Source organism: Salvelinus alpinus, chromosome 16 (assembly GCF_045679555.1).
Source record: "Salvelinus alpinus chromosome 16, SLU_Salpinus.1, whole genome shotgun sequence".
Taxonomy (NCBI): Eukaryota; Metazoa; Chordata; class Actinopteri; order Salmoniformes; family Salmonidae; genus Salvelinus; species Salvelinus alpinus.
Window position 1 is genome coordinate 21167127 of NC_092101.1, and position 26306 is coordinate 21193432.

The 26306-nt window shown below is 43.8% G+C and overlaps 1 protein-coding gene across 2 annotated transcripts; it reads left to right on the forward strand.

Annotated features, from left to right (window-relative positions):
* The first annotated feature begins 63 nt into the window (after positions 1 to 63).
* On the forward strand, positions 64 to 24454 carry pak2b (p21 protein (Cdc42/Rac)-activated kinase 2b). Of its 2 annotated transcripts, XM_071345366.1 has the most exons (15): positions 64 to 436; positions 7820 to 8143; positions 19028 to 19134; positions 19275 to 19425; positions 19513 to 19544; positions 19709 to 19816; positions 19924 to 20056; positions 20171 to 20234; positions 20377 to 20425; positions 20666 to 20778; positions 20968 to 21085; positions 21245 to 21344; positions 22647 to 22843; positions 23030 to 23167; positions 23349 to 24454. In XM_071345366.1, exons 2-15 carry the CDS (start codon positions 7954 to 7956, stop codon positions 23433 to 23435), a joined length of 1587 nt encoding a protein of 528 aa, XP_071201467.1. In that variant the 5' UTR covers positions 64 to 436; positions 7820 to 7953; the 3' UTR covers positions 23436 to 24454. The 2 variants fall into 2 exon arrangements, with proteins under 2 accessions (XP_071201467.1, XP_071201468.1); XM_071345367.1 differs by lacking the exons at positions 64 to 436; positions 7820 to 8143 and adding an exon at positions 8172 to 8370.
* The last annotated feature ends 1852 nt before the right edge of the window (positions 24455 to 26306 follow it).

Consider the following 26306-nt stretch of genomic DNA (forward strand, 5'->3'; position numbering starts at 1 on the left):
TGTAGGCCTACAGAAATGTAGAGTTGAACTACCTCAACCAAAATGCTTTTTGAACCTGGGTACCTTACCTTCACTAATAAACTGTACTGCAGACAAGTTCTAATTTTTATCACCAGGAAAGTACACACAGAAACAAATACATTACCAGACAGATTTAACAATATGCAGTTGGTACCGTTTAATATAGTTGTTACACTAGTTGCTTGGGCGGTATCTCCGCCTCCCCTTCGCCATAGTGGAATTATTCCCGGGACGAAAAGATTGAGGAAAAAGTTATGTAGAGAACTGAACTATTGAAAACACAATGGATTACGCTGTGTAATTTATGCAAACTCTACATAATGTCATAACTCTTGTTTTACGTATGTACAAACGTTTTCATAGCGTCTAGGGATTGGACCCAAGTTTTATTCATGTTTCCTGTGGAGTCTTTCTGGTAAGTTGCGAGTCGCAAAACAACGTCATTATCAAATAAGTTAGTGCTTGTCCTCGGTACCGACAATCGCTATCTAGCTAATCAATGGATTTATTTTGCTTACCAAATTAACATGTGTATTATCAAGCAGGGTTCGTTATTGTCTGGCATTCGCGCTACTGCACTTGGAGGACAAGCTTGCTAGCTAATTCACTCACATCATGCACATTTCTGCTTTTCTAGCAGTGCTAGCTAACGTTAGTTAGCTATGTGTAATTAGAGTTCTGTCTAACTGAACTCGGGTAACTGTTAGCCTAGCTAACCTGCTTTAACTAGCTTAGTTGAATATCTAAAATAATTAGCACTAATATAATCGTGGAATCAGCTAAATAGTTAGGCCTAACGTAGCTAGCAAGGTTTACTTGCAAGACGACAGAGCATCTGATCTTTCACTGTGACTTGCAAATACACAGTTGGAAGTACTAAGGTAAAGACAGTTTCAGGTTGATATTCGCTCTTTCTTGAACCACAGAATCCAAATTAGTGTCATGATGTTGTAAAAATTGCGCACAACATTGCACAGGTCTTATTTTCACGATTTGGACATTAATTCGCTTTCCAAAGCTAATAAACGTGGAAATGTGAGCAGCATTTTGTATTCCTAGTTGAATTTGTTAGGGAGTGTAAACAAAGTACAAACAACTTTTTTTATCCCCAATTTCGTGTTATCGCGAGAGGCAAAGGTGAGAGCCGTGCGTCCTCCGAATCACAACCCAACCAAGTCGCACTGCTTCTTTACACAATGCCCACTTAACCTGGTAGCCAGCCACCAATTTGTCAGAGGAAACGCCTCTGACAGTGTCAGCATGCACTGCGCCCGGCCTGCCACAGGAGTCACTAGTGCACGATGGGACAAGGACATCCCTGCCAGCCGAACCCTCCCCGAACCCGGACGACACTGGGCCGATTGTGCGCCACCCCATGGGTCTCCCGATCGTGGCCGGCGGGGACAGAGCCTGGACTCGAACCCAGAATCTCTAGGAGCACAGCTACAGCTTAGACCACTGCACCACTCGGGAGGCCCACAAACTTTTTTTTACATTCAAATTTCAATAGCTCATTGGCCATGGCCATGTGACCTACTGACTTCAAGGTACAGAATGTACACTCAGTGGGCCTACACAACCCTTTAGTTTGTCCATTCTCACATTTTTACATTAATTTTTCAAACTTTTTCTAATTTCAATAGCTCCTTGGTCATGTGACCTTCTTGACTCAAACAAGGTTGAGAATGTCCACTGACTACCCTTCTATATTGTACACCCTTTAGTTTGTCCATCTTCATCTCACATGATTTTACATGAATTTTTCAAAATGTTACATTTCAATAGCTCCTTGGTCATGTGACCTACTGACCTCAAACTACTTTCAGAATGTCCACGGACTGGCGGAGATGGGCACCGCGAGGCGTCCAGTGTGGTAACGTGACCGATCTCTCCCCGGGAGCCCCGGGGAGAGTTTTCTTTGAAGGGCAGGGCGCCCTGGAATGGGTTCTCCCCAAGAGAGGGGCCCAAGTCCTGGAAAGCTCTGCGGTTCTGGCGGCGTCCGTTGAGCTCTCGCTGGCCCTTGAAAATCCGGAGCTTTCGCTCCGTCGCCCTTCTCTCACCACCATTGGAAGTTTGTTGTAAGTTCATTGTGCGGCCCATCTCGCGGTCTCTTGTGCATGTTCTCGCAAGGGGCTGCGTGCGGGGGTTCGTCAGGGTGGTGTCTGTCGGCGGGCCGAAGGCGGACAGATGGGGGATTGGGTCAGGCAGTTGGTGGCGGCAACTCTGGACGTGCGCCGGGGCCTTCTCGCGGATCTCCCCAGCTACAGTGCTCGCCGGTCCTGTTCGCGCTGGGTCTCCGGCGGGTCTCCGGTGCCTAGCAGCTGATTTAGAGCTGGTGCGGACCAGGGGAATCCGTCTGCTTTAATTAAAACAAAGCATCGTGAAGGCCCGAGGTGGGTGTTGATGTGATTTCTGCCCAGTGCTCTGAATGTCAAAGTGAAGAAATTCAATGAAGCGCGGGTAAACTGCGGGAGGAACAATGACTCTCTTAAGGAGTGCTTAGCCTTAGTAAGGTAGATAATGAGGTATCCCTCTAGCAGGGCTCTTCCAATCCCTCCCTGTATGTCACCTGTTTTCTGGTGTCGCTAATGATGCAAACCAAACAGGAGTTATCTCGGTACTAGTCCGTACGCAAAGTGAGTCCTGCAGATGGTGATGGCTGTTGATTGTTAACGGAAGGCGGCAGTCAGTCCTGGACTATGGGGCTTTTGGTCAAGCATGAAAATGTAAGGGCGGTTCCACCAGACTCAATGTTTTGCTGCTGGGCTCTTGTAAACGAATCCTGACTTTGGCTTCCTGTCAATCAGAGAATGATGGCTTGAACGCATACCTGGCTTTGGCTGGGAGGGTTAGTTAAGTCCTGGGAGACGGCTGATGAAAGTGTACTACTGGCATCAGTCTGATCACGGAGCGGCTGTGGTGAAACGTTTAAACACACGTCCCCCGTATACTTAGCTAGCTCTAAAGCGTGAAGGTTTGAATCGAACGCTGGCTTTGGCTGGACCCGCTAACGGTAGAGCACTAAATGGAGATGGAATGTGCTTAGCGGTTATGGACACTGCCAGGTCTCAGGTCCGCCTGGGTGCGGGACTCTACACATTCTATGTTGGAGCTCTCCTCCATGCTCCTTGGAGCATGTAGTGGAGATTGCATGTGCCTTACCATTAGCTGACACTACCAAGCCTCAGGCTTGCCTCATTGCGGGACACCACACATTGTAGGTGGGGAGGCCTCTACTAGAGGTCGACCGATTTATGATTGTTCAACGCCGATACCAATTATTGGAGGACCAAAAAAAGCCGATACCGATTAATCGGCCGATTAAAAAAAAAAAAATAATAATAATATTAATTAAAAAAAAAAAAAAAAAAAAAATGTATTTGTAATAATGACAATTACAACAATACTGAATGAACACTTATTTTAACTTAATATAATACATCAATAAAACCAATTTAGCCTCAAATAAATAATGAATCATGTTCAATTTGGTTTAAATAATGCAAAAACAAAGTGTTGGAGAAGAAAGTAAAAGTGCAATATGTGCCATGTAAGAAAGCTAACGTTTGAGTTCCTTGCTCAGAACATGAGAACATATGAAAGCTGGTGGTTCCTTTTAACATGAGTCTTCAATATTCCCAGGTAAGAAGTTTTAGGTTGTAGTTATTATAGGAATTATAGGACTATTTCTCTCTATATCATTTGTATTTCATTAACCTTTGACTATTGGATGTTCTTATAGGCACTTTAGTATTGCCAGTGTAACAGTATAGCTTCCATCCCTCTCCTCGCCGCTACCTGGACTCGAACCAGGAACACATCGACAACAGCCACCCTCGAAGCAGCGTTACCCATGCAGAGTAAGGGGAACAACTACCCCAAGTCTCAGAGCGAGTGACGTTTGAAACGCTATTAGCGCGCACCCCGCTAACTAGCTAGCCATTTCACATCGGTTACACCAGCCTAATCTCGGGAGTTGATAGGCTTGAAGCACAGCGAAGAGCTTCTGGCAAAACGCAGGAAAGTGCTGTTTGAATGAATGCTTACGAGCCTGCTGCTGCCTACCACCGCTCAGTCAGACTGCTCTATCAAATCATAGACTTAGTTATAACATAATAACACACAGAAATAGGAGCCTTGGGTCATTAATATGGTCGAATCCGGAAACTATCATCTCGAAAACAAGACATTTATTATTTCAGTGAAATACGGAACCGTTCTGTATTTTATCTAACGGGTGGCATCCCTAAGTCTAAATATTCCTGTTACATTGCACAACCTTCAATGTTATGTCATAATTACGTAAAGATTCTGGCAAATTAGGCGGCCCAAACTGTTGCATATACACTGACTCTGCGTGCAATGAACGCAAGAGAAGTGACACAATTTCACCTGGTTAATATTGCCTGCTAACCTGGATTTCTTTTAGCTAAATATGCAGGTTTAAAAATATATACTTCTGTGTATTGATTTTAAGAAAGGCATTGATGTTTATGGTTAGGTACACATTGGAGCAACGATACGCTACCGCATCGATTATATGCAACGCAGGACACACTAGATAAACTAGTAATATCATCAACCATGTGTAGTTAACTAGTGATTATGATTGATTGATTGTTTTTTTATAAGATAAGTTTAATGCTAGCTAGCAACTTACCTTGGCTTCTACTGTATTCGCGTAACAGGCAGGCTCCTCGTGGAGTGCAATGTAATCAGGTGGTTTGAGCGTTGGACTAGTTAACTGTAAGGTTGCAAGATTGAATCCCCGAGCTGACAAGGTAAAAATCTGTCGTTCTGCCCCTGAACGAGGCAGTTAACCCACCGTTCCTAGGCCGTCATTGAAAATAAGAATCTGTTCTTAACTGATTTGCCTAGTTGATAAAGATTAAATTAAGGTGTAAAAGAAATCGTCCAAATCAGGTGCACGAGGAGGCCTTCATCAAGGTGGGGTGCACTCAGAGTCCGAGCAGGGGCGGCCGGACTTGGGGGGGCTGGGGGCAGCACTCCGGCCATGGAGGTTGGAGTGGGGACTTAGTCTCAGAGTGGAAAAAAGCAGGCGGGTCATCAGGTACACAGAGCCTGTTTCGGATTACCAGGTGCACGTGGTTGCTGACAGCGGGAAAATAGATGTGTTCGTGTCCTGGAGGGGGTACTTAAGTGTGGGTGCCCCAGTTCGCCTGATGGGCAAGGTTATGGAGATGGCTGAGCCCCGGCCGGGGCGCGGTGATGGGTGATGCCCAGTGAGAGGGGTGTTGACCGGGTAGGGAGAGTAGGTGTGGAGGCCTGGAGGTCTGTAGTTCCAGGGAGTAAGCTATACACACTCAGGCCCAGGGAGAGGGCAGGCAGGGAGTGTAGGCCTAGAGGCCTGGAGTTCAGAGATCAATGGGGGCCTGCCTGGAGGTCAGGAAGGCCCCAGGGGGGATGCCCAAGTGAATAGGTGTGTGAGTGACACTGTCCTTCAGGGGAGCAGAGCAGGCAATTAATGTAAAAATGTGTGAAATGAAAAATGGACAAACTAAGGTGTGCAATATAGAAGGGTAGTCAGTGGACATTCTGAACCTTATTTGAGGTCAGTAGGTCACATCACATCAAGTTGTATTTAGACCTTACAGTGAAATGCTTACTTACAAGCCCTTAACCAACAATGCAGTTTTAAGAAAATCCCTAAAAAAGTAAGAGATAGTAATAACAAATAATTAAAGAGCAGCAGTAAATAACAAAAACATGACCAAGGAGCTATTGAAATGAGAAAGTTTACAAAATGTATCTAAAAACGTGTGAGGTGAGAATGGACAAACTAAAGAGTGTGCAATGTGTAGGCCCACTGAGTACGTGCTGAACCTTGTATGAGGTCAGTAGTTCATGACCGAGGAGCTATTGAAATGTAAAATAAATAAAAAATATATGTAAAATCACCTGAGATGAAAAGGGACAAACAAAAGGGTGTGCCATATAGAAGGGACATTCTGAACCTTGGTTGAGGTCAGTAGGTCACATGACCAAGGAGCTATTGAAATTAGAAACATTGAAAATTAATATAAAATCGCAGGAGATTAAAATGGACAAACAAAAGTGTGTGCTACATGTAAGGCTACTCAGTGGATATTCTGACAGCAGTTTGAGGGTTGTAGGTCACATGACCAGAGAGCTATTGAAATGTTTTATATTTTTTAAATTGTAAAATCTCATTAGATGCAAATTGACACAAAAGGGTGTGCAGTAGGCCCACTGAGTGTACATTATGAACCTTTTTTGAGGTGTTGGTCACATGACCAAGGCGCTATTGAATTTCAAAAATGCAAAATTAATTAACAAGAACCAGTTTTGAAAGTTTTAGCAGTAATGGTTAAAGATCTATTGACATTTGTTGATTTGTCACTATGTTGACGGTCCCTAACTCCTGTTGGTGGACATAAGGAAAACTACAGGCGAATATCTGTGTAATATCCAACCTGAATCTGTCTTTACCTCTGTGTTGGATGTCGGGGTGATCTGGAATGTAGAACTAGCTAACGTTACTATGCTGCACATTTCAGAAACCTTGGCCTAATGTTAGGTAAATGCTATTGAATGTGTGGAGTGAGAGCATTTATATGTATGCCTCTATCTTCTCTCCTTTCTAACTAGCTAACTTTACTGATCTTGAAAGTTGATTATGATGGTCATCATACACAGTCCATTTATTGTTTCTCGATAGTGTGACATGGCTTCCTGTCTTCATTTACTCTCTATCATCTGCACTGATCTGAGAAGATGGATAGATGTGAGAACAATAGTGGAATCGGATGTCCTCCAATTAATTGGCTTTCCCCTGGCCACTTCTCTCATAATTAGATGGAGATAGCAAAGAATACAAATGAAAGGGAGACAGTGCCACACTGGTGATGCTGCTTCTTTACTCAAGGTATTCCCTCCCTATTGTTGATCTCTACTACATCAATTATAAACCTCTAAAAACCCACCACAGTCTGCACTCGCAGTGCTTTCCTTAGCTCTGTATCCCACACCTTTCTGATAAATGACTGATTGCAGCATATCTATTCTAGACCCTACTGATCTTGTCAAGGCCTTACCTATCACCTCTGCACCACAACTTATCCAGTGTTGTTGTTGTCCCCTGCCCCCCTCCTTCCATAGACACAGAATTGTGTTTAGAGTGTGAATGAGTATGCGATGATGATAATATAGGAAATATGGTCTATGCTCAAATCTCTCCATAATCTCAGTGGAATGCTGAAAACATGCCAGGGAGAAAATGACCTCTGCAGGACAGAGCTTCCTGTCTACATAAATGTGCTCCTCTGTGTAAAGTCAAGGTCACCCACAGATATGTACTGTATAGAGACCTCTAGTGCCCAAAGCCCATTTTAACATGGGCAATGCCATTTAAGACTTTCACCATTTTGAAGTACTCAACTGGGTGGGAAGGATTACAATTTCATCTAGGTCACCTGGAGGGATCAGCCAACTAATTATACTTGTGAACACACATTCTGCCAGTGCAGCTGTCAGTAAATTGCCAACCTTGGCTTTATACCTGTTCAATCAACACACTCGAAGAAGTACTAGAAGAATAAAATGGAGATGGCCTCAATGGCGCTGCCCTTGCTCTCACAGGTGCCATAATTGGACAGATACAACTTTGCGATATCTACACATCTCTATGGTGTCCACAAAACTGAACTGGCCTCCAAAAGCAAAACCACCTATTATGTTATGTAATGTAATGTGCAAGTGCTCTTGTTCACCTGTCATTTGTGTGGTCAAGCTGATTATGTCTCTGTTTGTCTTGCAGATATCACTCTGCGCTCTCCTTCTATTCTGATTCCCATTCCTGATCTCTGCACACACCTCTGTCTATTCCGTGCACTCTCACTCTCTGTCTGTCTCTTTCTGTTACCCTCTCTGTTCTCCCCCCTCCCTGTGGCCATGTGTGATAACGGTAATCCCGAGGACAAGCCCCCTGCCCCCCCGGTCCGGATGAGCAGCACCATCTTCAGCACAGGCTCCAGCAAGGACCCACTCTCAGCCAATCACAGCTCCAAACCCCTGCCCTCGGTTCCAGAGGAGAGGAAACCCCGCAACAAGATCATCTCCATTTTCTCAGGCGCAGAGAAAGGTCAGACGAGTCCATAGAGGTGGGGCACTGGGAGGGGCTCTAAAGCGTGGGTCGGCTGTCCTATCTTATTTTTTTAACACTAGAGAACCACTGGGCCTCGAGGGACCCCCCCCCCCCCTTCAAGCTAATGGGTGTAACATTCTAACAGTGTAATTAATACATTTCTTAAACCAGGTTTCCATCCAACCTTTTTATGTGAGAAAAGCCGACAAAACACGCTAGACAAGGTGAGATCTTTTTATTTCGTAAAATGAATTATGCAAGAAATGTCGGTGGAAATGGTTTTATGCGCAAATATTCATATAATAACCATCATGTCGAAGTAGACCCCCACTACAACTCGGGAAAGCATGCAGTTTACTAGGCTACAGGTGAAATAAGTGATGAACTTCACAGGGTGGTGAAAGTGCACGCTGATGAGCTTGATGCTCAGTTCCAATAAATATCAAGGATCTTATTCTGGTGACATGATCATCGATGCTTGGCTGCTGTTTGACAAATACAAATAACTTCGCTCTTTTGTCCATAATAGTCTCATCATGTATGCTATACCCGCACTGTATCTGCCAGCTGTTGGCTAGAGCACACCCGCCAATACCAGAGTTGGCACACTTGCTATGTATTGCAAATTTATTTTTTTAAATGTGCATTACACATAGTTGAAAATGCGATGGAAACCCATTTAACTTGTATTTTTTATTCGGTACATGGGAATTTAACTGCAAAGGGTATTTTTATGTGCACTACGTCATCACGCACAGCCTTTTATCCACAACAAGTCAATTTGATGCAAACATAGCTCCGGTGGAAAAATATCATTTTTATGCAGATTGTAGAATATTTGCATTCAGAAATCTGTCACCAATTAGATGGAAACCTAGCTATACATGCTATAACAAAAATAATAATTTGGTTGTGTTTATGAATGTCTTGTGTTGTGTTTAAGAACATTAAATATATATTTCAAATAACACAATAGCATTTTCATTTGTTTCTGCTCCTATAGGCTATATGTAAAAACACTAAAACACATTCAAGTGTTCAATACATTTTATTCCCGAGTGGCGCAGTGGTTTAAGACACTGCGTCTCAGTACAAGAGGCGTCACTGCAGTACCTGGTTCAAATGCAGGCTTTATCACATCCGGCCGTGATTGTGAGTCCCATAGTGCAGCGCACAATTGGCCCAGCGTCGTCTGGGTTTGGCCGGGGTAGGCCGTCATTGTAAATTAGAATTTGTTCTTAACTGACTTGCCTAGTTAAATAAAGGTTAAATAAATTAAACTATTTGTGGAATGCCTTTGTGACAACTATGAAACATGAAGCATAGGCTATGTGTTGGAATGTGGTAACAGCTGATTTTTATAACAACAAAAACAACAAAAAATACCCCAACCATCAAGATGCACGGTCAGGTCAGCAAGACACGCGTGTCAAATGATGAAAACATCAGTAGCCTAAACATCATTATAAGCACCAAGTGTGCTTAATAAATAGTGTAAATCATCAAAAAAGCAATGATGGTATTATAATGAATGTGTCTGACAGCAATCAAATATGATCAGCTTGTGCTTACATGGCGTGCGTCTAAACGCAATGGCCTCATGTCACATAAACAACGAAAGCTGCTGAGTGCGTTGCTGATGTTTTTGCTTGATGTAGGGTCCTCTCTCTCAGTGATGACATTTTGTGCTGATAATTGTCCCGTAGCATTGTCACCGGCTTATTCTATCCAAATCAAACGGTGCCGTCCCTTCCTCTCTCCTGTCTCACCGTTCTATTTGGTGGTGGCGCGGGCACCTGCTCATTGCACCATTCATTTAAAAAATGTTTTTACCTAGGCCTCAGAGGTGTGTGTTCAGGAGAATAAGAAGAATAATCATCAGAGATGATTCATTTCTTCCCCACTATCTGAGCTGTTTGCATTCAGATTTTGTAGCAATGCTGACGCAGCATGTGCATCCAATCATCTTGGTCTTCTTGACATTGTAAATGACGCACACTTTCACTGTGTACTCCAAGTAGGCCAGAGTAGACATATAAGACTGCTTGGATTCAATGGGCTGATAGAGGGTACATACCATTTTGAAATTAGATAGATCAATACAAGAGAATGGCCTGCCTTGTTCTTCATTCACAATTGGTGATTTACAAAATTTGCCATTGTTAGCTTCCCCTCAGTAATCAACTCACCCATCATACTCTAATTTATTTAATTTGTTGTGTTTATTTTTTATTTTTTTATTTCACCTTTATTTAACCAGGCAGGCTAGTTGAGAACAAGTTCTCATTTGCAACTGCGACCTGGCCAAGATAAAGCATAGCAGTGTGAACAGACAACACAGAGTTACACATGGAGTAAACAATAAACAAGTCAATAACATGGTAGAAAAAAAAAGAGAATCTAAATACAATGTGTGCAAAAGGCATGAGGTAGGCAATAAATCGAATAATTACAATTTAGCAGATTAACACTGGAGTGATAAATCATCAGATGATCATGTGCAAGAAGAGATACTGGTGTGCAAAAGAGCAGAAAAGTAAATAAATAAAAGCAGTATGGGGGGTGAGGTAGGTAAATTGGGTGGGTAGTTTACAGATGGACTATGTACAGCTGCAGCGATCGGTTAGCTGCTCAGATAGCAGATTTTTAAAGTTGTTGAGGGAGATAAAAGTCTCCAACTTCAGAGATTTTTGCAATTCGTTCCAGTCGCAGGCAGCAGAGAACTGGAAGGAAAGGCGTCCAAATGAGGTTTTGGCTTTAGGGATGATCAGTGAGATACACCTGCTGGAGCGCGTGCTGCGGGTGGGTGTAGCCATCGTGACCAGTGAACTGAGATAAGGCGGCACTTTACCTAGCATAGCCTTGTAGATGACCTGGAGCCAGTGGGTCTGACGACGAACATGTAGCGAGGGCCAGCCGACTAGGGCATACAGGTCGCAGTGGTGGGTCGTATAAGGTGCTTTAGTAACAAAACGAATGGCACTGTGATAAACTGCATCCAGTTTGCTGAGTAGAGTATTGGAAGCTATTTTGTAGATGACATCGCCGAAGTCGAGGATCGGTAGGATAGTCAGTTTTACTAGGGTAAGTTTGGCGGCGTGAGTGAAGGAGGCTTTGTTGCGGAATAGAAAGCCGATTCTTGATTTGATTTTGGATTGGAGATGTTTGATATGAGTCTGGAAGGAGAGTTTGCAGTCTAGCCAGACACCTAGGTACTTATAGATGTCCACATATTCTAGGTCGGAACCGTCCAGGGTGGTGATGCTAGTCGGGCGTGCGGGTGCAGGCAGCGAACGGTTGAAAAGCATGCATTTGGTTTTACTAGCGTTTAAGAGCAGTTGGAGGCCACGGAAGGAGTGTTGTATGGCATTGAAGCTCGTTTGGAGGTTAGATAGCACAGTGTCCAAGGAAGGGCCGGAAGTATATAGAATGGTGTCGTCTGCGTAGAGGTGGATCAGGGAATCGCCCGCAGCAAGAGCAACATCATTGATGTATACAGAGAAAAGAGTCGGCCCGAGAATTGAACCCTGTGGTACCCCCATAGAGACTGCCAGAGGACCGGACAACATGCCCTCCGATTTGACACACTGAACTCTGTCTGCAAAGTAGTTGGTGAACCAGGCAAGGCAGTCATTAGAAAAACCGAGGCTACTGAGTCTGCCGATAAGAATATGGTGATTGACAGAGTCGAAAGCCTTGGCCAGGTCGATGAAGACGGCTGCACAGTAATGTCTTTTATCGATGGCGGTTATGATATCGTTTAGTACCTTGAGCGTGGCTGAGGTGCACCCGTGACCGGCTCGGAAACCGGATTGCACAGCGGAGAAGGTACGGTGGGATTCGAGATGGTCGGTGATCTGTTTGTTGACTTGGCTTTCGAAGACCTTAGATAGGCAGGGCAGGATGGATATAGGTCTGTAACAGTTTGGGTCCAGGGTGTCTCCCCCTTTGAAGAGGGGGATGACCGCGGCAGCTTTCCAATCCTTGGGGATCTCAGATGATACGAAGGAGAGGTTGAACAGGCTGGTAATAGGGGGTGCGACAATGGCGGCGGACAGTTTCAGAAATAGGGGGTCCAGATTGTCAAGCCCAGCTGATTTGTATGGGTCCAGGTTTTCCAGCTCTTTCAGAACATCTGCTATCTGGATATGGGTAAAGGAGAAGCTGGGGAGGCTTGGGCGAGTAGCAGCGGGGGGGGCGGGGCTGTTGGCCAAGGTTGGAGTCGCCAGGAGGAAGGCATGGCCAGCCATTGAGAAATGTTTGTTGAAGTTTTCGATTATCACGGACTTATCAGTGGTGACCGTGTTACCTAGCCTCAGTGCAGTGGGCAGCTGGGAGGAGGTGCTCTTGTTTTCCATGGACTTTACAGTATCCCAGAACTTTTTGGAGTTAGAGCTACAGGATGCAAATTTCTGCTTGAAAAACCTGGCCTTTGCTTTCCTGACTGACTGCGTGTATTGGTTCCTGACTTCCCTGAACAGTTGCATATCGCGGGGGCTCTTCGATGCTATTGCAGTTCGCCACAGGATGTTTTTGTGCTGGTCGAGGGCAGTCAGGTCTGGAGTGAACCAAGGGCTATATCTGTTCTTGGTTCTGCATTTTTTGAACGGAGCATGCTTGTCTAATATGGTGAGGAAGTAACTTTTAAAGAATGACCAGGCATCCTCAACTGACGGGATGAGGTCAATATCCTTCCAGGGTACCCGGGCCAGGTCGATTAGAAAGGCCTGCTCGCAGAAGTGTTTTAGGGAGCGTTTGACAGTGATGAGGGGTGGTCGTTTGACCGCGGACCCGTGGCGGATACAGGCAATGAGGCAGTGATCGCTGAGATCTTGATTGAAGACAGCAGAGGTGTATTTGGAGGGCAGGTTGGTCAGGATAATGTCTATTAGGGTGCCCATGTTTACGGATTTAGGGTTGTACCTGGTGGGTTCCTTGATGATTTGTGTGAGATTGAGGGCATCAAGCTTGGATTGTAGGACTGCCGGGGTGTTAAGCATATCCCAGTTTAGGTCACCTAACAGAACAAACTCTGAAGCTAGATGGGGAGCGATCAATTCACAGATGGTGTCCAGGGCACAGCTGGGAGCTGAGGGGGGTCGGTAGCAGGCGGCAACAGTGAGAGACTTATTTCTGGAGAGATTAATTTTTAAAATTAGAAGTTCGAACTGTTTGGGCATAGACCTGGAAAGTATGACAGAACTTTGCAGGCTATCTCTGCAGTAGATTGCAACTCCTCCCCCTTTGGCAGTTCTATCTTGACGGAAAGTGTTATAGTTGGGTATGGAAATCCCAGAATTTTTGGTGGCCTTCCTAAGCCAGGATTCGGACACGGCAAGGACATCAGGGTTGGCAGAGTGTGCTAAAGCGGTGAGTAAGGCAAACTTAGGGAGGAGGCTTCTGATGTTGACATGCATGAGGCCAAGTCTTTTTCGATCACAGAAGTCAACAAATGAGGGTGACTGGGGACATGCAGGGCCTGGGTTTACCTCCACATCACCCGAGGAACAGAGGAGTAGTAGGATGAGGGTGCGGCTAAAGGCTATCAAAACTGGTCGCCTAGAGCGTTGGGGACAAAGAATAAAAGGAGCAGATTTATGGGCGTGGTAGAATAGATTCTGGGCATAATGTGCAGACAGGGGTATGGTGGGGCACGGGTACAGCGGAGGCAAGCCCAGGCACTGGGTGATGATAAGAGAGGTTGTATCTCTGGACATGCTGGTCTCAATGGGTGAGGTCACCGCATGTGTGGGGGGTGGGACAAAGGAGGTATCAGAGGTACGGAGAGTGGAACTACAGGGTCCATTGCAAACCAAAACAATGGTAATGATAACTAGCCTGAACAACAGTATGCAAGGCATATTGATATTTGAGAGAGACATACAATAAGGCATAAAGTGATTGCAGGTCTTGATTGGGAGAGCTAGCTAAAACAACAGGTAAGATAACAGCAGCAACAACAGGTAAAAATGGCGACGACTAGGCAGAGAGGGTCGGATTAACTACACACAGATCCTGAGTTAAAGCACAGAGCCGACAGATAAAACACAAATAAACAGAATGGAGTACCGTGAATTAATGGACAGTCAAGCAGGCATCAGCTATGTAGCCAAGTGATCATAGTGTCCAGGGGGCAGCCGTAGATGGAGCAGGGAGGCCTCCACTAAGCTAGCACGCGGCGTTTAAAGTTAGTAGCCCGGGGGGTGGTCTGCTCAGACGGAGGGGGTCTGCTCAGACGGAGGCCGGTTGAGGGCACAGCGGGTGGGGCACTCGTCTGCAGACCAGACGTGGTCGTGTCGACAGAGAATCCAAGCCGGATGGCGATGGCGAAAGAGAGGTTGTGAATTGTAGAATTGTGTTTGCTAACTGGTGCTAGCTTCGTGGCAGTGGCGCTAGCTGCGCTAGCTGCAAGCTAGCTGTGAGGATCAGAAGTAGTGGCTCAGGGATTACGGCAGGAATCCGGCGTTGTTGTCGAGAGACAGTCCGATGCTGGTAAATTGGTGAGTAATATCCAGGCTAATAACAGGGCTGGTGTCTGTGCAGAAGGTAAAAGCTGCTAGCAGCGGCAAAAAATGGCTAAATTAGCTTGTAGCTGATTTAGACCAGTTGTGATGGATTGGCAGGGCTCTGTGTCGGCAAAAAAAGGTCCAGGCCAATTGGAAAAATATGTATTGTAGCACAAGAATTAGCCGGAGGACCTCTTCGGCTAGCCGGGAGATTGGCCTAGCTCGAGGCTAGCTCAAGGCTAACTGTTGCTTGCTTCGGGACAGAGACGTTAGCCAGGAGTAGCCACTCAGATTGCAGCTAGCTATCTGATCCGGTGTAAAGGTCCAGAGCTTGCGGTAGTAATCTGGAGATTTGGTAGAGAAAAAGCAGTCCGATATTCTCTGGGTTGATATCGCGCTGTGCAGACTGGCATGTATTGACCAAGCTGAGGCTGGCTGGTGTCCGAGTTAACGGTAAAGACCACTAGCAGTGACTAACTGATAACTAGCTAGTAGTTAGTTAGCTGGCTAGCTTCTGATGGGGGTTCCGGTTCTAAAGTATAAAAATAGCAGATCCGTACCACATTGGGTGTTGGGGGTTGCAGGAGAGTATATTCAGTCCGTAGATGGAAAGTGAGATTAAAATATAAACGGAAAAAACGAGGAAAACGATTATTTACACGGGACAAGACAAAACACACAAAACACACGTCCGACTGCTACGCCATCTTGGAATGACATCTTGTGACGTTAGTCTGTGTATAGTTTACCTTAGGTTCAGTTTCGAGGCAATTATTGGGGTGATTATCAACTGGGCACGGCACCTCCAACTGCCGGGAGAAGGAGGGGATCAGGCCCTACTGTCGTGAAGAGTGGCAACGGGGGAAAACCATTCAAAAAATGACATGCCCTCCTTAAACTGGTTATAGCTCCAGTTCATTTTGTGATATTAAGATTCTAGTAAAGAACAAGAAGGCCTGCAAACTGTTAAAGCTCCCAATTCACGGCTTTGTTGACAATGTTTCCATCTAACGGATCTTTTTCAAGTCAAATAAAAAAACTGAGTGCTTACATCCCAAAATATACATATTTCACCTCGCATGACCATTACGCACATGACACATGGTGGGTGTAAAAACGATTTGTGTATCTCTAATCATTTGATATTAATGGGATTGGCACATGTGGTAGTTACAGAAAAGTATCTATATTTACAAAATGACCAAGTAGGAGACCTGGAAGACAAGACAAATCAAAGTGACATATTCATGTAAGAAATGGTCTGATATCAAACTCTTGGTTCAGACCTCTAGGAGACATGGTACACATGGTGAATCCAATACAATATTATTGAGAAGATTATCAGTACCCCCACCCCCACCCCCAGGAGTCTTAACATGTTCGATACCGATGTGTCCCTGAGAGCTAATGTTGTGACGAGCCTCCATGAAATGCGCAGCCACATGGTTTCTCTGGTCAAAGGTACTGATATTACTCCTTGTTTTCAGAGATTGTTTCGTTTTTCCTACATAGCATAGACCACACACTTGATCAGGTATATCGCATTTTTTGTGGAACATGTAATGATGCCCTTAATCTTAATTACCTTGCCCGTAATAGGGTGATTGAACATTGTGCATTTGTTCGTAAAGCTACACTGGTTACATCGGCCACATCTATAATTACCGTTCGGCACATTGTCTAGGAAAGTACTACGTGACACTGGTGTAAGATCTGATATCACCACCATTTGATTGATGTTAGAGGCGCGTTTGAAGACTACCCGCGGGGGTTGTTTAAACGTCTTTTCCAGTTGTGGATCAGTGCTCAAGATGTACCAGTGTTTTTTAATGATGTGGTTGAACTGTTTACCAAGTGGGGAGTACTGAAGGAAGCACTGAACGCGTTGGTCAGGAGGACGGGGTGGTTTGGGCGTGAGGCTGTCATCCTGGGTCATAGTTTTATAATGATCCCTTGCGTCATGCAGCCATTCCTTTGGGTAACCCCGCTGCCTGAAATGCTCATCCAGATAGTCAGCTTGTTTGTCATAGTCCCTCTGTGTACCACAAATCCTGCGTATGCAACTGTATTGGGGCAGCAGGTAGCCTAGTGGTTAGAGCGTTGGGCCAGGTAACCAAAAGGTTGCTGGATCGAATCCCCGAGCTGACAAAGTAAACATCTGTCGTTCTGCCCCTGAGCAAGGCAGCTAACCCACTGTTCCCCGGGTGCCGAAGACTTGGATGTCGATTATGGCAGCTCCACGCACCTCTCTGATTCAGAGGGGTTCGGTTAAATGCGGAAGGCACATTTCAGTTGAATGCATTCAGTAGGTATACCCCTTTCCCCTATTAGCTGATGGGGAGGCTCTTTTTTAGGGTGTACAGTGCATTCGGAAAGTATTCAGACCCCTTGACTTTTTCCACATTTTGTGTTTGGACCATGATAGTCCGTTGGGTGATGTGAACACCAAGGAACTTGAGGCTGTCTCACCATTGTCAGTGATCAGGCCTAACACTGTTGGGTCGTCAGCAAACTTAATGATGGTGTTGACTGTGTGGCCAAACACGACTCCGTAGTAAGTCTAGGGTTTCTGGGATGATGGTGTTGATGTGAGCCATGACCAGTCTTTCAAAGCACTTCATGGCTACCGACCTGAGTGCTACGGGGCGGTAATCATTTAGGCAGGTTACCTTCGCTTTCTTGAGCACAGAGACTTTGGTGGTTTGCTTGAAACATGTAGGTATTACAGACTTGGTCAGGGAGAGATTGAAAATGTCAATCTGACACTCAATAGTACTTCTTACGTTTTGACAGGAAAATGGTCCATTTCACAGTTGTCAAGATAACATCCCTGCCTCTGATCTGGCAGACTCACTAAACAAAAATGCTTTGTTTGTCAATTATCTCTGAGTGTTGGAGTGTGCCCCTGGCTATTCGTCAATAAAAAAATAAAATGAAAATTGATATTAAGCAGTTGAAATTATTTTTACTTTTGTTATTTAAGTACATTTTAGCAATTCCATGTACTTTTGATACTTAGTATATTTAAAGTATATTTAAAACCAAATACTTTTACTCAAGTAGTATTTTACTGGGTGACTTTCACTTACTTGAGTGATTTTCTATTAAGGTATCTTTACTTTTACTCAAGTATGACAATTGAGTACGTTTTCCACCACTGCCGTCTGGTCACTGCACCATAAAGGCCTGATTGGTGGAGTGCTGCAGAGATAGTTGTCCTTCTGGAAGGTTCTCCCATATCCACAGATGAACTCTGGAGCTCTGTCAGAGTGACCATCGGGTACTTGGTGACTTCCCTGACCAAGGCCCTTCTACCCCGATTGCTCAGTTTGGCCGGGCAGCTAGCTCTAGGAAGAGTCTTGGTGGTTCCAAACTTCTTCCATTTAAGAATGATGAAGGCCATTGAGTTCTTGGGGACCTTCAATGCTGCAGACATTTTTTGGTACCCTTCCCCAGATCTGTGCCTCGACACAATCCTGTCTCGGAGCTCTACGGTCAATTCCTTCAACCTCATGGGTTGGTTTTAGCTCTGACATGCACTGTCAAATGTGGGACCTTATATAGACAGGTGTGTGCCTTTCCAAATCATGTCCAATCAATTGAATTTACCACGGGTGGACTCCAAGTTGTAAACATATCTCAAGGATGATCAACGTAAACAGGATGCACCTGAGCTCAGTTTCAAGTCGCATAGCAAAGTGTCTGAATACTTATGTAAAAACAGTATTTCTGTTTTGAAGTTTTACTACATTTGTAAAAATGTCTAAAAACCTGTTTTCACTTTGTCATTATGGGGTATGGTGTGTAGATTGATGAGGAACATTTTTTATTTAATCCATTTTAGAATGAGGCTGTAACACAAAATGTAGAAAAAGTCAAGGGATCTGAATACTTTCCGAATGCACTGTAGGGTGGAAGCTGTCTCCATGTAAAAGGAAATTCCTGTCCGTTGGCTTCCTTTATAGGTCTGTGCTAAAGCACCCCCCTTCCTCTTAATCAAAATGTCAAGAAAGATTCTAACAACTACAGTGTGTTAAATAGACTTATTTAGGAAAAGTCTCAAGGACAGAGAGGGGCATGACTTTAAAAATGGCACAGTAATTTAAAAAAAGACATTCATGAGCAGTCCAAATGACTGCTTTAGTGGTTCTGGTGTTAAAGGTGCATTACCAGTAGAGGCTACATTTCATTCAGTGCATCTTAGTTCAGAACCAATCCATCTTATATTAGTTTCCATCTTTGTGCATCAGACTATCCAGTGGCAGTAGAGGTTGAATTTTGGTCTTTCAATTTGTCTATCCATTGTTGGATCTGATTACATTTCAGCCCATTTATTAACAGAGAATGTAATGATGGTTTATTGATTGACTTTCAGGTGGTAGAAAGAAAGACCGGGACAAAGAACGACCAGAGATCTCTCCTCCTTCAGACTTTGAACACACCATCCACGTTGGCTTTGATGCTGTCACTGGGGAGTTCACTGTGAGTAGCCACACTTTCCTCCAACTCTTCATCTCTTACTCCAGGTATACTCAAATCCCAGCCTGGATGGATGTAGTACTGCTAGTTTTCTTAGTTGATTGACACCCCCCCCCCCCCCCTTGTATCCTCCTCGCTGATAGGGCATGCCAGAGCAATGGGCACGACTTCTCCAGACATCAAACATCACCAAGTCCGAGCAGAAGAAGAACCCACAGGCTGTTCTCGACGTGCTCAAATTCTATGACTCTACGGGCAACGGCCGCCAGAAATACCTCAGTTTCTCCTCCTCTGGTGAACTTTCATATGGATTAGACTTGACTGTTTTCTGTTTGTTACAGACTTTTTAAAGATTGCAATTTTTTTCCCTTTCATTTTTAGAAAAGGATGGTTTCCCCACAGGACCCCAGTCTGTAAGTACTACATTTGTTTTAGTGATGACTTACTAGCTACCTGAATAATATGGTGCTGCGATTTATTGTTCCTTGACCTCACTCATGGCAGCCCAGAAAATATGTGACAGATATATGTGTGGGCTATGTATGAAATGTGTGTTATATCTTCTATTTTGCATTAGCCGGTCAAAAATGTCATGGAACCCTTATCGACCAATATCAAGGACATTGATGATGATGATGAAGCTCCCCCTCCCATTGTGGCACCACGTCCAGAATACACTAAGAGTGTGAGTCATTTTGAATGGAGCTCACAACCTCAACTTCTCTTTTGCTCTCTTTCGACCTTATTCTCTCATGCTTATTTATTGTGTGTGCCTTGTGTGTTGGCTTGCAGGTGTACACTCGCTCCGTCATTGACCCCATCCCCGCTCTAGCCACCTGTCCAGATGGAGACTCGGCCTCCAAGTCTGTAGACAGACAGAAGAAGAAGGGAAAGATGTCAGACGAGGAGATCATGGACAAACTGAGTAAACAAACTATATCTTTTACAATAGCAATGTTACAGGTAGTTATTAAGACCCGTTTGTCAGGGGAAATCAGTATTGGTCTGGTCTGTATAATAATAATATATTTGCCCTCAGGAACTATAGTCAGCATTGGAGATCCCAAAAAGAAGTACACGAGATATGAAAAAATTGGACAGGGGTAAGTGTACGTTTATTTAAAGGTGGTAATTGGGGTGTATTTGAGTGCAGTGTGTATGGGGCCTTATTTGTGCATGGGGAGAGTGTGACAGAGGCGTGTGTCCGAGTTATAAAAAAAATATGTAAACATTGTCCACACACAGGGCTTCGGGGACAGTGTACACAGCCATTGATGTCGCCACAGGACAAGAGGTAAAGGGGAATTAAGGGTTGTCATTGGTCGACTGACTGGGGATTGATGCATAGAGGAGAATAAGTGAAAGGAAGGAAATATTGAAAGAGTAGAGGAATGACGACAAGAGAGTCAGAAATGGGGAAAGAGTTTGAGAACTGTTATCCTGCAATTTCTCATCTGCTGCCAGGCTAACTAATCACTTACCCATTTTAGAGGCTCATGTTGAACGTTTCCTTCTTTCTGGGTGTTTTTCACAGGTAGCCATTAAACAGATCAACCTACAGAAGCAGCCCAAGAAGGAGCTGATCATAAATGAAATTATGGTGATGAAAGAGTTAAAGAACCCGAATATTGTCAACTTCGTAGACAGGTAATAGAATGGTCAAATATATAATTAACCTTAACATCACTAACTTTGGTGTCAGTTCGATGTACCAAACCTCCTCTCCTGGTGATGGTGAGACTCTAGAGGTCCTGGAACACATTGGGTGTACAATTTTTTACAATACAATATATCCTAACGACCTCTCTGGCTTTGGTGTGTGTGTGTTTATGTCAGTTTCCTGGTGGGAGAGGAGCTCTATGTGGTGATGGAGTACTTGGCTGGTGGCTCGCTGACTGATGTGGTGACAGAGACCTGCATGGACGAGGCTCAGATAGCTGCTGTCTGCAGAGAGGTGACCAGCTCTTATACGGCACACAGCGTTAACCTTTACATATTTACCCTTTAACACTGGCTCGGTGAGAAACTTGTGTGTTTGTTGACTGTTTTTTCCTTCATAACCATCCCTCTCTGTGTCTCTCTCTCTCCCTCTCATTGGTTTCCCAATCTGAAGTGTTTACAAGCACTGGAGTTCCTTCATGCGAACCAGGTCATCCATCGTGACATCAAGAGTGACAACGTGCTACTGGGGATGGATGGCTCTGTCAAGCTCAGTGAGTCTCCCTCTACCCCCTAAACAACCCCAGGCTGGTCATGGTCTATGTAGAGTTGTAGAGGAAGTAAAAGCACTAATAGTTGGGGGTAGATATTTACCTTATTGACAGTTGTAGGGGTGCGTGAGTCAGCTGTTTGTTCACTCGCACATGCCCACAATTGCTAATAACCCATCCTTAACTGCTCGACTATATGTGATAAAGTGAAAATCTGAGTCTCACACTTGCACCCTGCTTACATACTAAAAAGGAACAAAAAGTCCTTGTCCTAATTCTGACTAAAACTACACACATCAGATTTATAGAGGTATGATTCTAATAAATTTCATACAATCACACAATGACAGGGTAGTTTTAGTTATTGTTCTACGTTAAATGTATACATAATTTAGTCATTATTCATAAAATCCATAACAGCTACCTATAGTCAGAGACGGCAGATTGATTTTTTGACAAGGGGTGCAGGATTTGTTTTGCCTGATTTAGATATGTTTCTGCTTATAATATCCAACGTTTTGGTAGTCAAGCTTCTCTTCTGTCATTATAGGTTGCCCTAGAAGACTAAATAAACCCTTGTACCCCAGAATGTCATAAATAATTAGAATTAAAAAGCTGATAGTATTTCAACCACATAAAATCCAAGCTGATGTCATTTGGAAATTTTACACAGAAAATCTTTTCCATTTTATTTATTTGTTACTGCATTTTCTCCCAGGTCCCTAAACGTCTGTTCCGCAAAATAAGCAGAGATGAAAATAAGCAGAGAACTTTACCGATGTCAACTAGATTGAAGCATTGATTCCATTGATCTATTACATTTTCTGTTGAGTAAGGGTTTATTTAGTCTTCTAGGGCACCATATAATGACTAAAGAGAAGCTACATGTATATAATTATAGACACTTGATTAACAAATGGCCTACCAAAATGTTGGAAAGTATAAGCAGAAACATATCTAAATCGGGCACACAAAAAATATCCTGCACCCCCTGTCAAAAAATCCTTCTTTGACTGTAGCCTACAGCACATTTTCTACATTAGCGGGTTAGGGTTGGGTGCGGGCCTCAGATTTCCACTTTATCACATATAGTTGTTGAGCAGTTGAGGATGGGTTATTAGCAATTGCAGGCGGGTGAACAAACAGCTGACCCATCGAACCACTAATCTACATCCTATGAAAGAGAAGTACCATTTTGGCAAGGATAGTTAACAAATGACTTTTATGCTAGTGCTGCTGTTTGTAGTGCTACCATTCAGTCTCCATCTCTCTCTGAGTTGTCCCACCTCTCTTCTCTTTGTGCAGCCGATTTTGGTTTCTGCGCCCAGATCACACCAGAGCAGAGCAAGCGCAGCACCATGGTGGGCACGCCTTACTGGATGGCACCTGAAGTGGTGACCCGGAAGGCCTATGGGCCAAAGGTTGATATCTGGTCCCTGGGCATCATGGCCATTGAGATGGTTGAGGGGGAGCCTCCATACCTCAATGAGAACCCGCTAAGAGTAAGTGAACCGTAGAGTAGCACCCTTCTAAAATGCAATTTCTTTGTTTTACTGTATCATAGTGCATCAAAAACTAGTTCCATAGTGATACAAGACTGACATGGATGTAACAGGCAGACTTTCCCAGCACATTTGTAAGGTATCTCACAGTTCTAGTCTTCCCCTCTGCACTCTCTCCTCCCCAAGGCACTGTACCTTATTGCTACCAATGGCACTCCAGAGCTGCAGAACCCAGAAAAGCTGTCCCCCATCTTCAGAGACTTCCTTAACCACTGCCTAGAAATGGATGTGGAGAAGAGAGGCGGGGGAAAAGATCTGCTGCAGGTGATGCCCCATTTTATCTATGGCTTCCCATGTGATTTGCTCTTCTACTCTTGTGTCAACTTGATTGGTTGGATGTGGCTGTATATGCCTCCATCATTACACCATCTGCATGTACTACAATAGAGATGAGCTCCAATGTTAACCTTACTCTCTTTTTCCTCCCTCTTTCCTGTTTGTCTAGCATCCCTTCCTGAAGCTGGCAAAGCCCCTCTCCAGTCTTACACCTCTCATCTTGGCTGCTAAGGAGGCCATGAAAGGCAACCATTAACCGAACAAACAACCATGCCTTCCCATGCTGTGCCAGATTTGAGGTTTTGTGCCAGACAGTAGACTGAGTGACAACCCAACTATATGCTCCAGCCTGATAAGCCCTGACAAACCTCACTGTGAAGACCAAAAACATCCAGAGCACAACCCATCGCTGACCATATGAACTCTTTGATTCTCACTCAAACGTTTGAAGACAACTCAAATGAAAGTGCTTATTTTCAGATCCAGGCTTAGTTATTTTGTACAAGAAAAAACAATGTTGGGGCTAGATTTGTATTTAACATGGAATTAAGATATCTAGTTCTTACTTTTTGGAAGAAATATTACTGCCTTAAACAAATGCAAAACATTGCCTAATGTATTGTTGATTGTGTCAAATTATTTTCCCATAATTGTTTTTTTCTTTGTAATTCTTCCTTTCCAGCTTGTTAGTGTCCTCTTAGGCATTTTGATACTTGAATTTCATTTGTGTCCCCACTGTGATCACGTTAAGGGCCTCTCGCTTAATGTAATGGCCTCTCGTTATTCCCACCTGGTGCCACATTTAATCTTTGGTCTTTTCTCATTTGTTATAGGACAGACATTTCAAAACATTCCCGTGAATATGGTGATATGGATGACGATATAGGTTGCCTCATTTGGCAGTGCTACCATCATTGTCCTCCTGTGTCATTAGTCCCTTGGTAGTAGATGTGCACCCTTATGTGCAAATTCAATTGAAGAATGACAGGGTTTATTCTTGCTTGGGCCAACGTTCTTTGTTCTCATAAAAATGTTTTGCTATATTGTATATGTCAAATTCTGTACTTTGTGTATTTAGGACTGTAGCTTAAAAAAATGTGCTTGTTCATGTGTATATTGTGTACCTAACTAGGCGGAAAACTGGATATCAGGCCGGGTACCTTTTTTATAGGCTAGAAAAGGCAATGTATATTTACTGTTTCTTTTTTTCTATTTGGATTACTAACAATCTGACAATTGCCTGCAAATTCAAATAAATGCAGCTGTTTGTCCTTATTGTTGATTTAAGAATGATTATTTCTGTATACTATGACTAACTTGAATGGAGACTCGTGAAAGCCACACATTGTAAGATACCATCAAAGAGTGGGCTCAAGGAATGACACTCCAATAGAGCATTATTTTTAAACAAGATTTGGAGCATTTTGCATTACATTTTGTTAAAGTAAACTTCACCAATATCAAAATCAACAATCGCTTTTGACAGTGACACTGAATGGATACGAAGTTACTGGGGCTAGTCGCAAGTATATATCTGTTTTGTTTGGATTGAGCATTTTGTTATTTAAATGTTGCATGATTTAGAAAGGTACATTCTCTGCAGCACTGTCTGCACGTAATGGATGCGGTGGCAACAGTTTTGGTGAAGTTATTTCGGCCTCCTAAGTTTAGGCTATTTCTCCGAGCTAGAGCGCCACCTGCTAGTCATACTATTGATGTGTGTATTGATTTCTAATTTGATTAGATGGTTCCCATTTGAGATGCAAATGATGAGTGTCGTATTTCATGTTATAGGGATGTAAACTAGTCACCTTTCGGCGAAATTCGCCGTTTTGAATCCAAAATAGGTGACCTACGTGATTCGTGTAGATCAGATGAGAAAAGTTTGGGCGAAGGGGGCTTTGTACGCAACGAGTGATGCGCGTTTGGAGCAATACTGTATGTTTCAAAGGCTAAACCAATCGTTCACATAACAACAGAATGCAGCAAGCGACTGGAGAGACTTAAACTTCCAGTTGTTTTTCGATTACAGCTCAGGAAGTATGCTTCATCACCTTCTCACCGTCTCTGTGGTCATAACTCTTCGTTATCGTTCAGGGGACGCGCTGCTTTATTGCCTTTCAACTCTCCGCTCGGTCTTTCCAGAGCGCACGCTGATGCTGTAACTAGCACATTGGTTGTCCCTTCTCTCTCAAGGTGATGGAGAAAGTGTGGTGGAACAAGTGTTGTTAGCATTGTTAAGTATCTTACTACCTAACCAATTCGGATAGTTACTATTAACTGGTAACGTTATCGTGCATAAATTTATTTTGCCACCCCACACCAAACGCGATCACAACACGCAGGTTAAAATATCAAAACAAACTATGAACCAATGACATTAATTTGGGGACAGGTCGAAAAGCATTAAACATGTATGGTAATTTAGCTAGTTAGCTTGCTAATTTGTACTGGGATATAAACATTGAGTTGTTATTTTACCTGAAATGCACATGGATCTCTACTCCGACAATTAATCCACACATAAAACGGCCAACCGAATCGTTTCTAGTCATCTCTCCTCCTTCCAGGCTCTTTTATCGTTTCAATTATATGGTGATTTGCATCTAAACGTTCATTGTATTACCACGACTACCGGCAAAACAGTTCGTCTTTCTATCACCCACGTGGGTATAACCAATGAGGAGATGGCACGTGGGTACCTGCTTCTATAAACCAATGAGGAGATGGGAGGGGCAGGACTTGCAGCGCGAACTGCGTCAGAAATGGGCACGACATCTATTTTAGCCCTTGGTGTCACAGACGCTTGTTGGCGGGCGCAAGCAGTGTGGGTGCAATAATTGAATAACATGGATTTCTAAATTTATTTTGCGACGCTGGCGCACGCGACGTGTCCGGTTTGGTCAGCATGTTAGTTGCTTACTGGACCCTGGAAATCTGTGTGAAATGTTAACCAGCTAATGAACTAACAGTATTTTTCCCTCTACAGTATGTGTTTAATTTTCAGAATGAGACAAATAGGTGAAAATGAGGCGTTGCTTGTTAAACAAGTGTAGCTGGAGCTGGGCCTTGCTTAAACTGGATGCCACTATAGAGGTGAAAGGAACACCACACGCTTTCTCTCTTT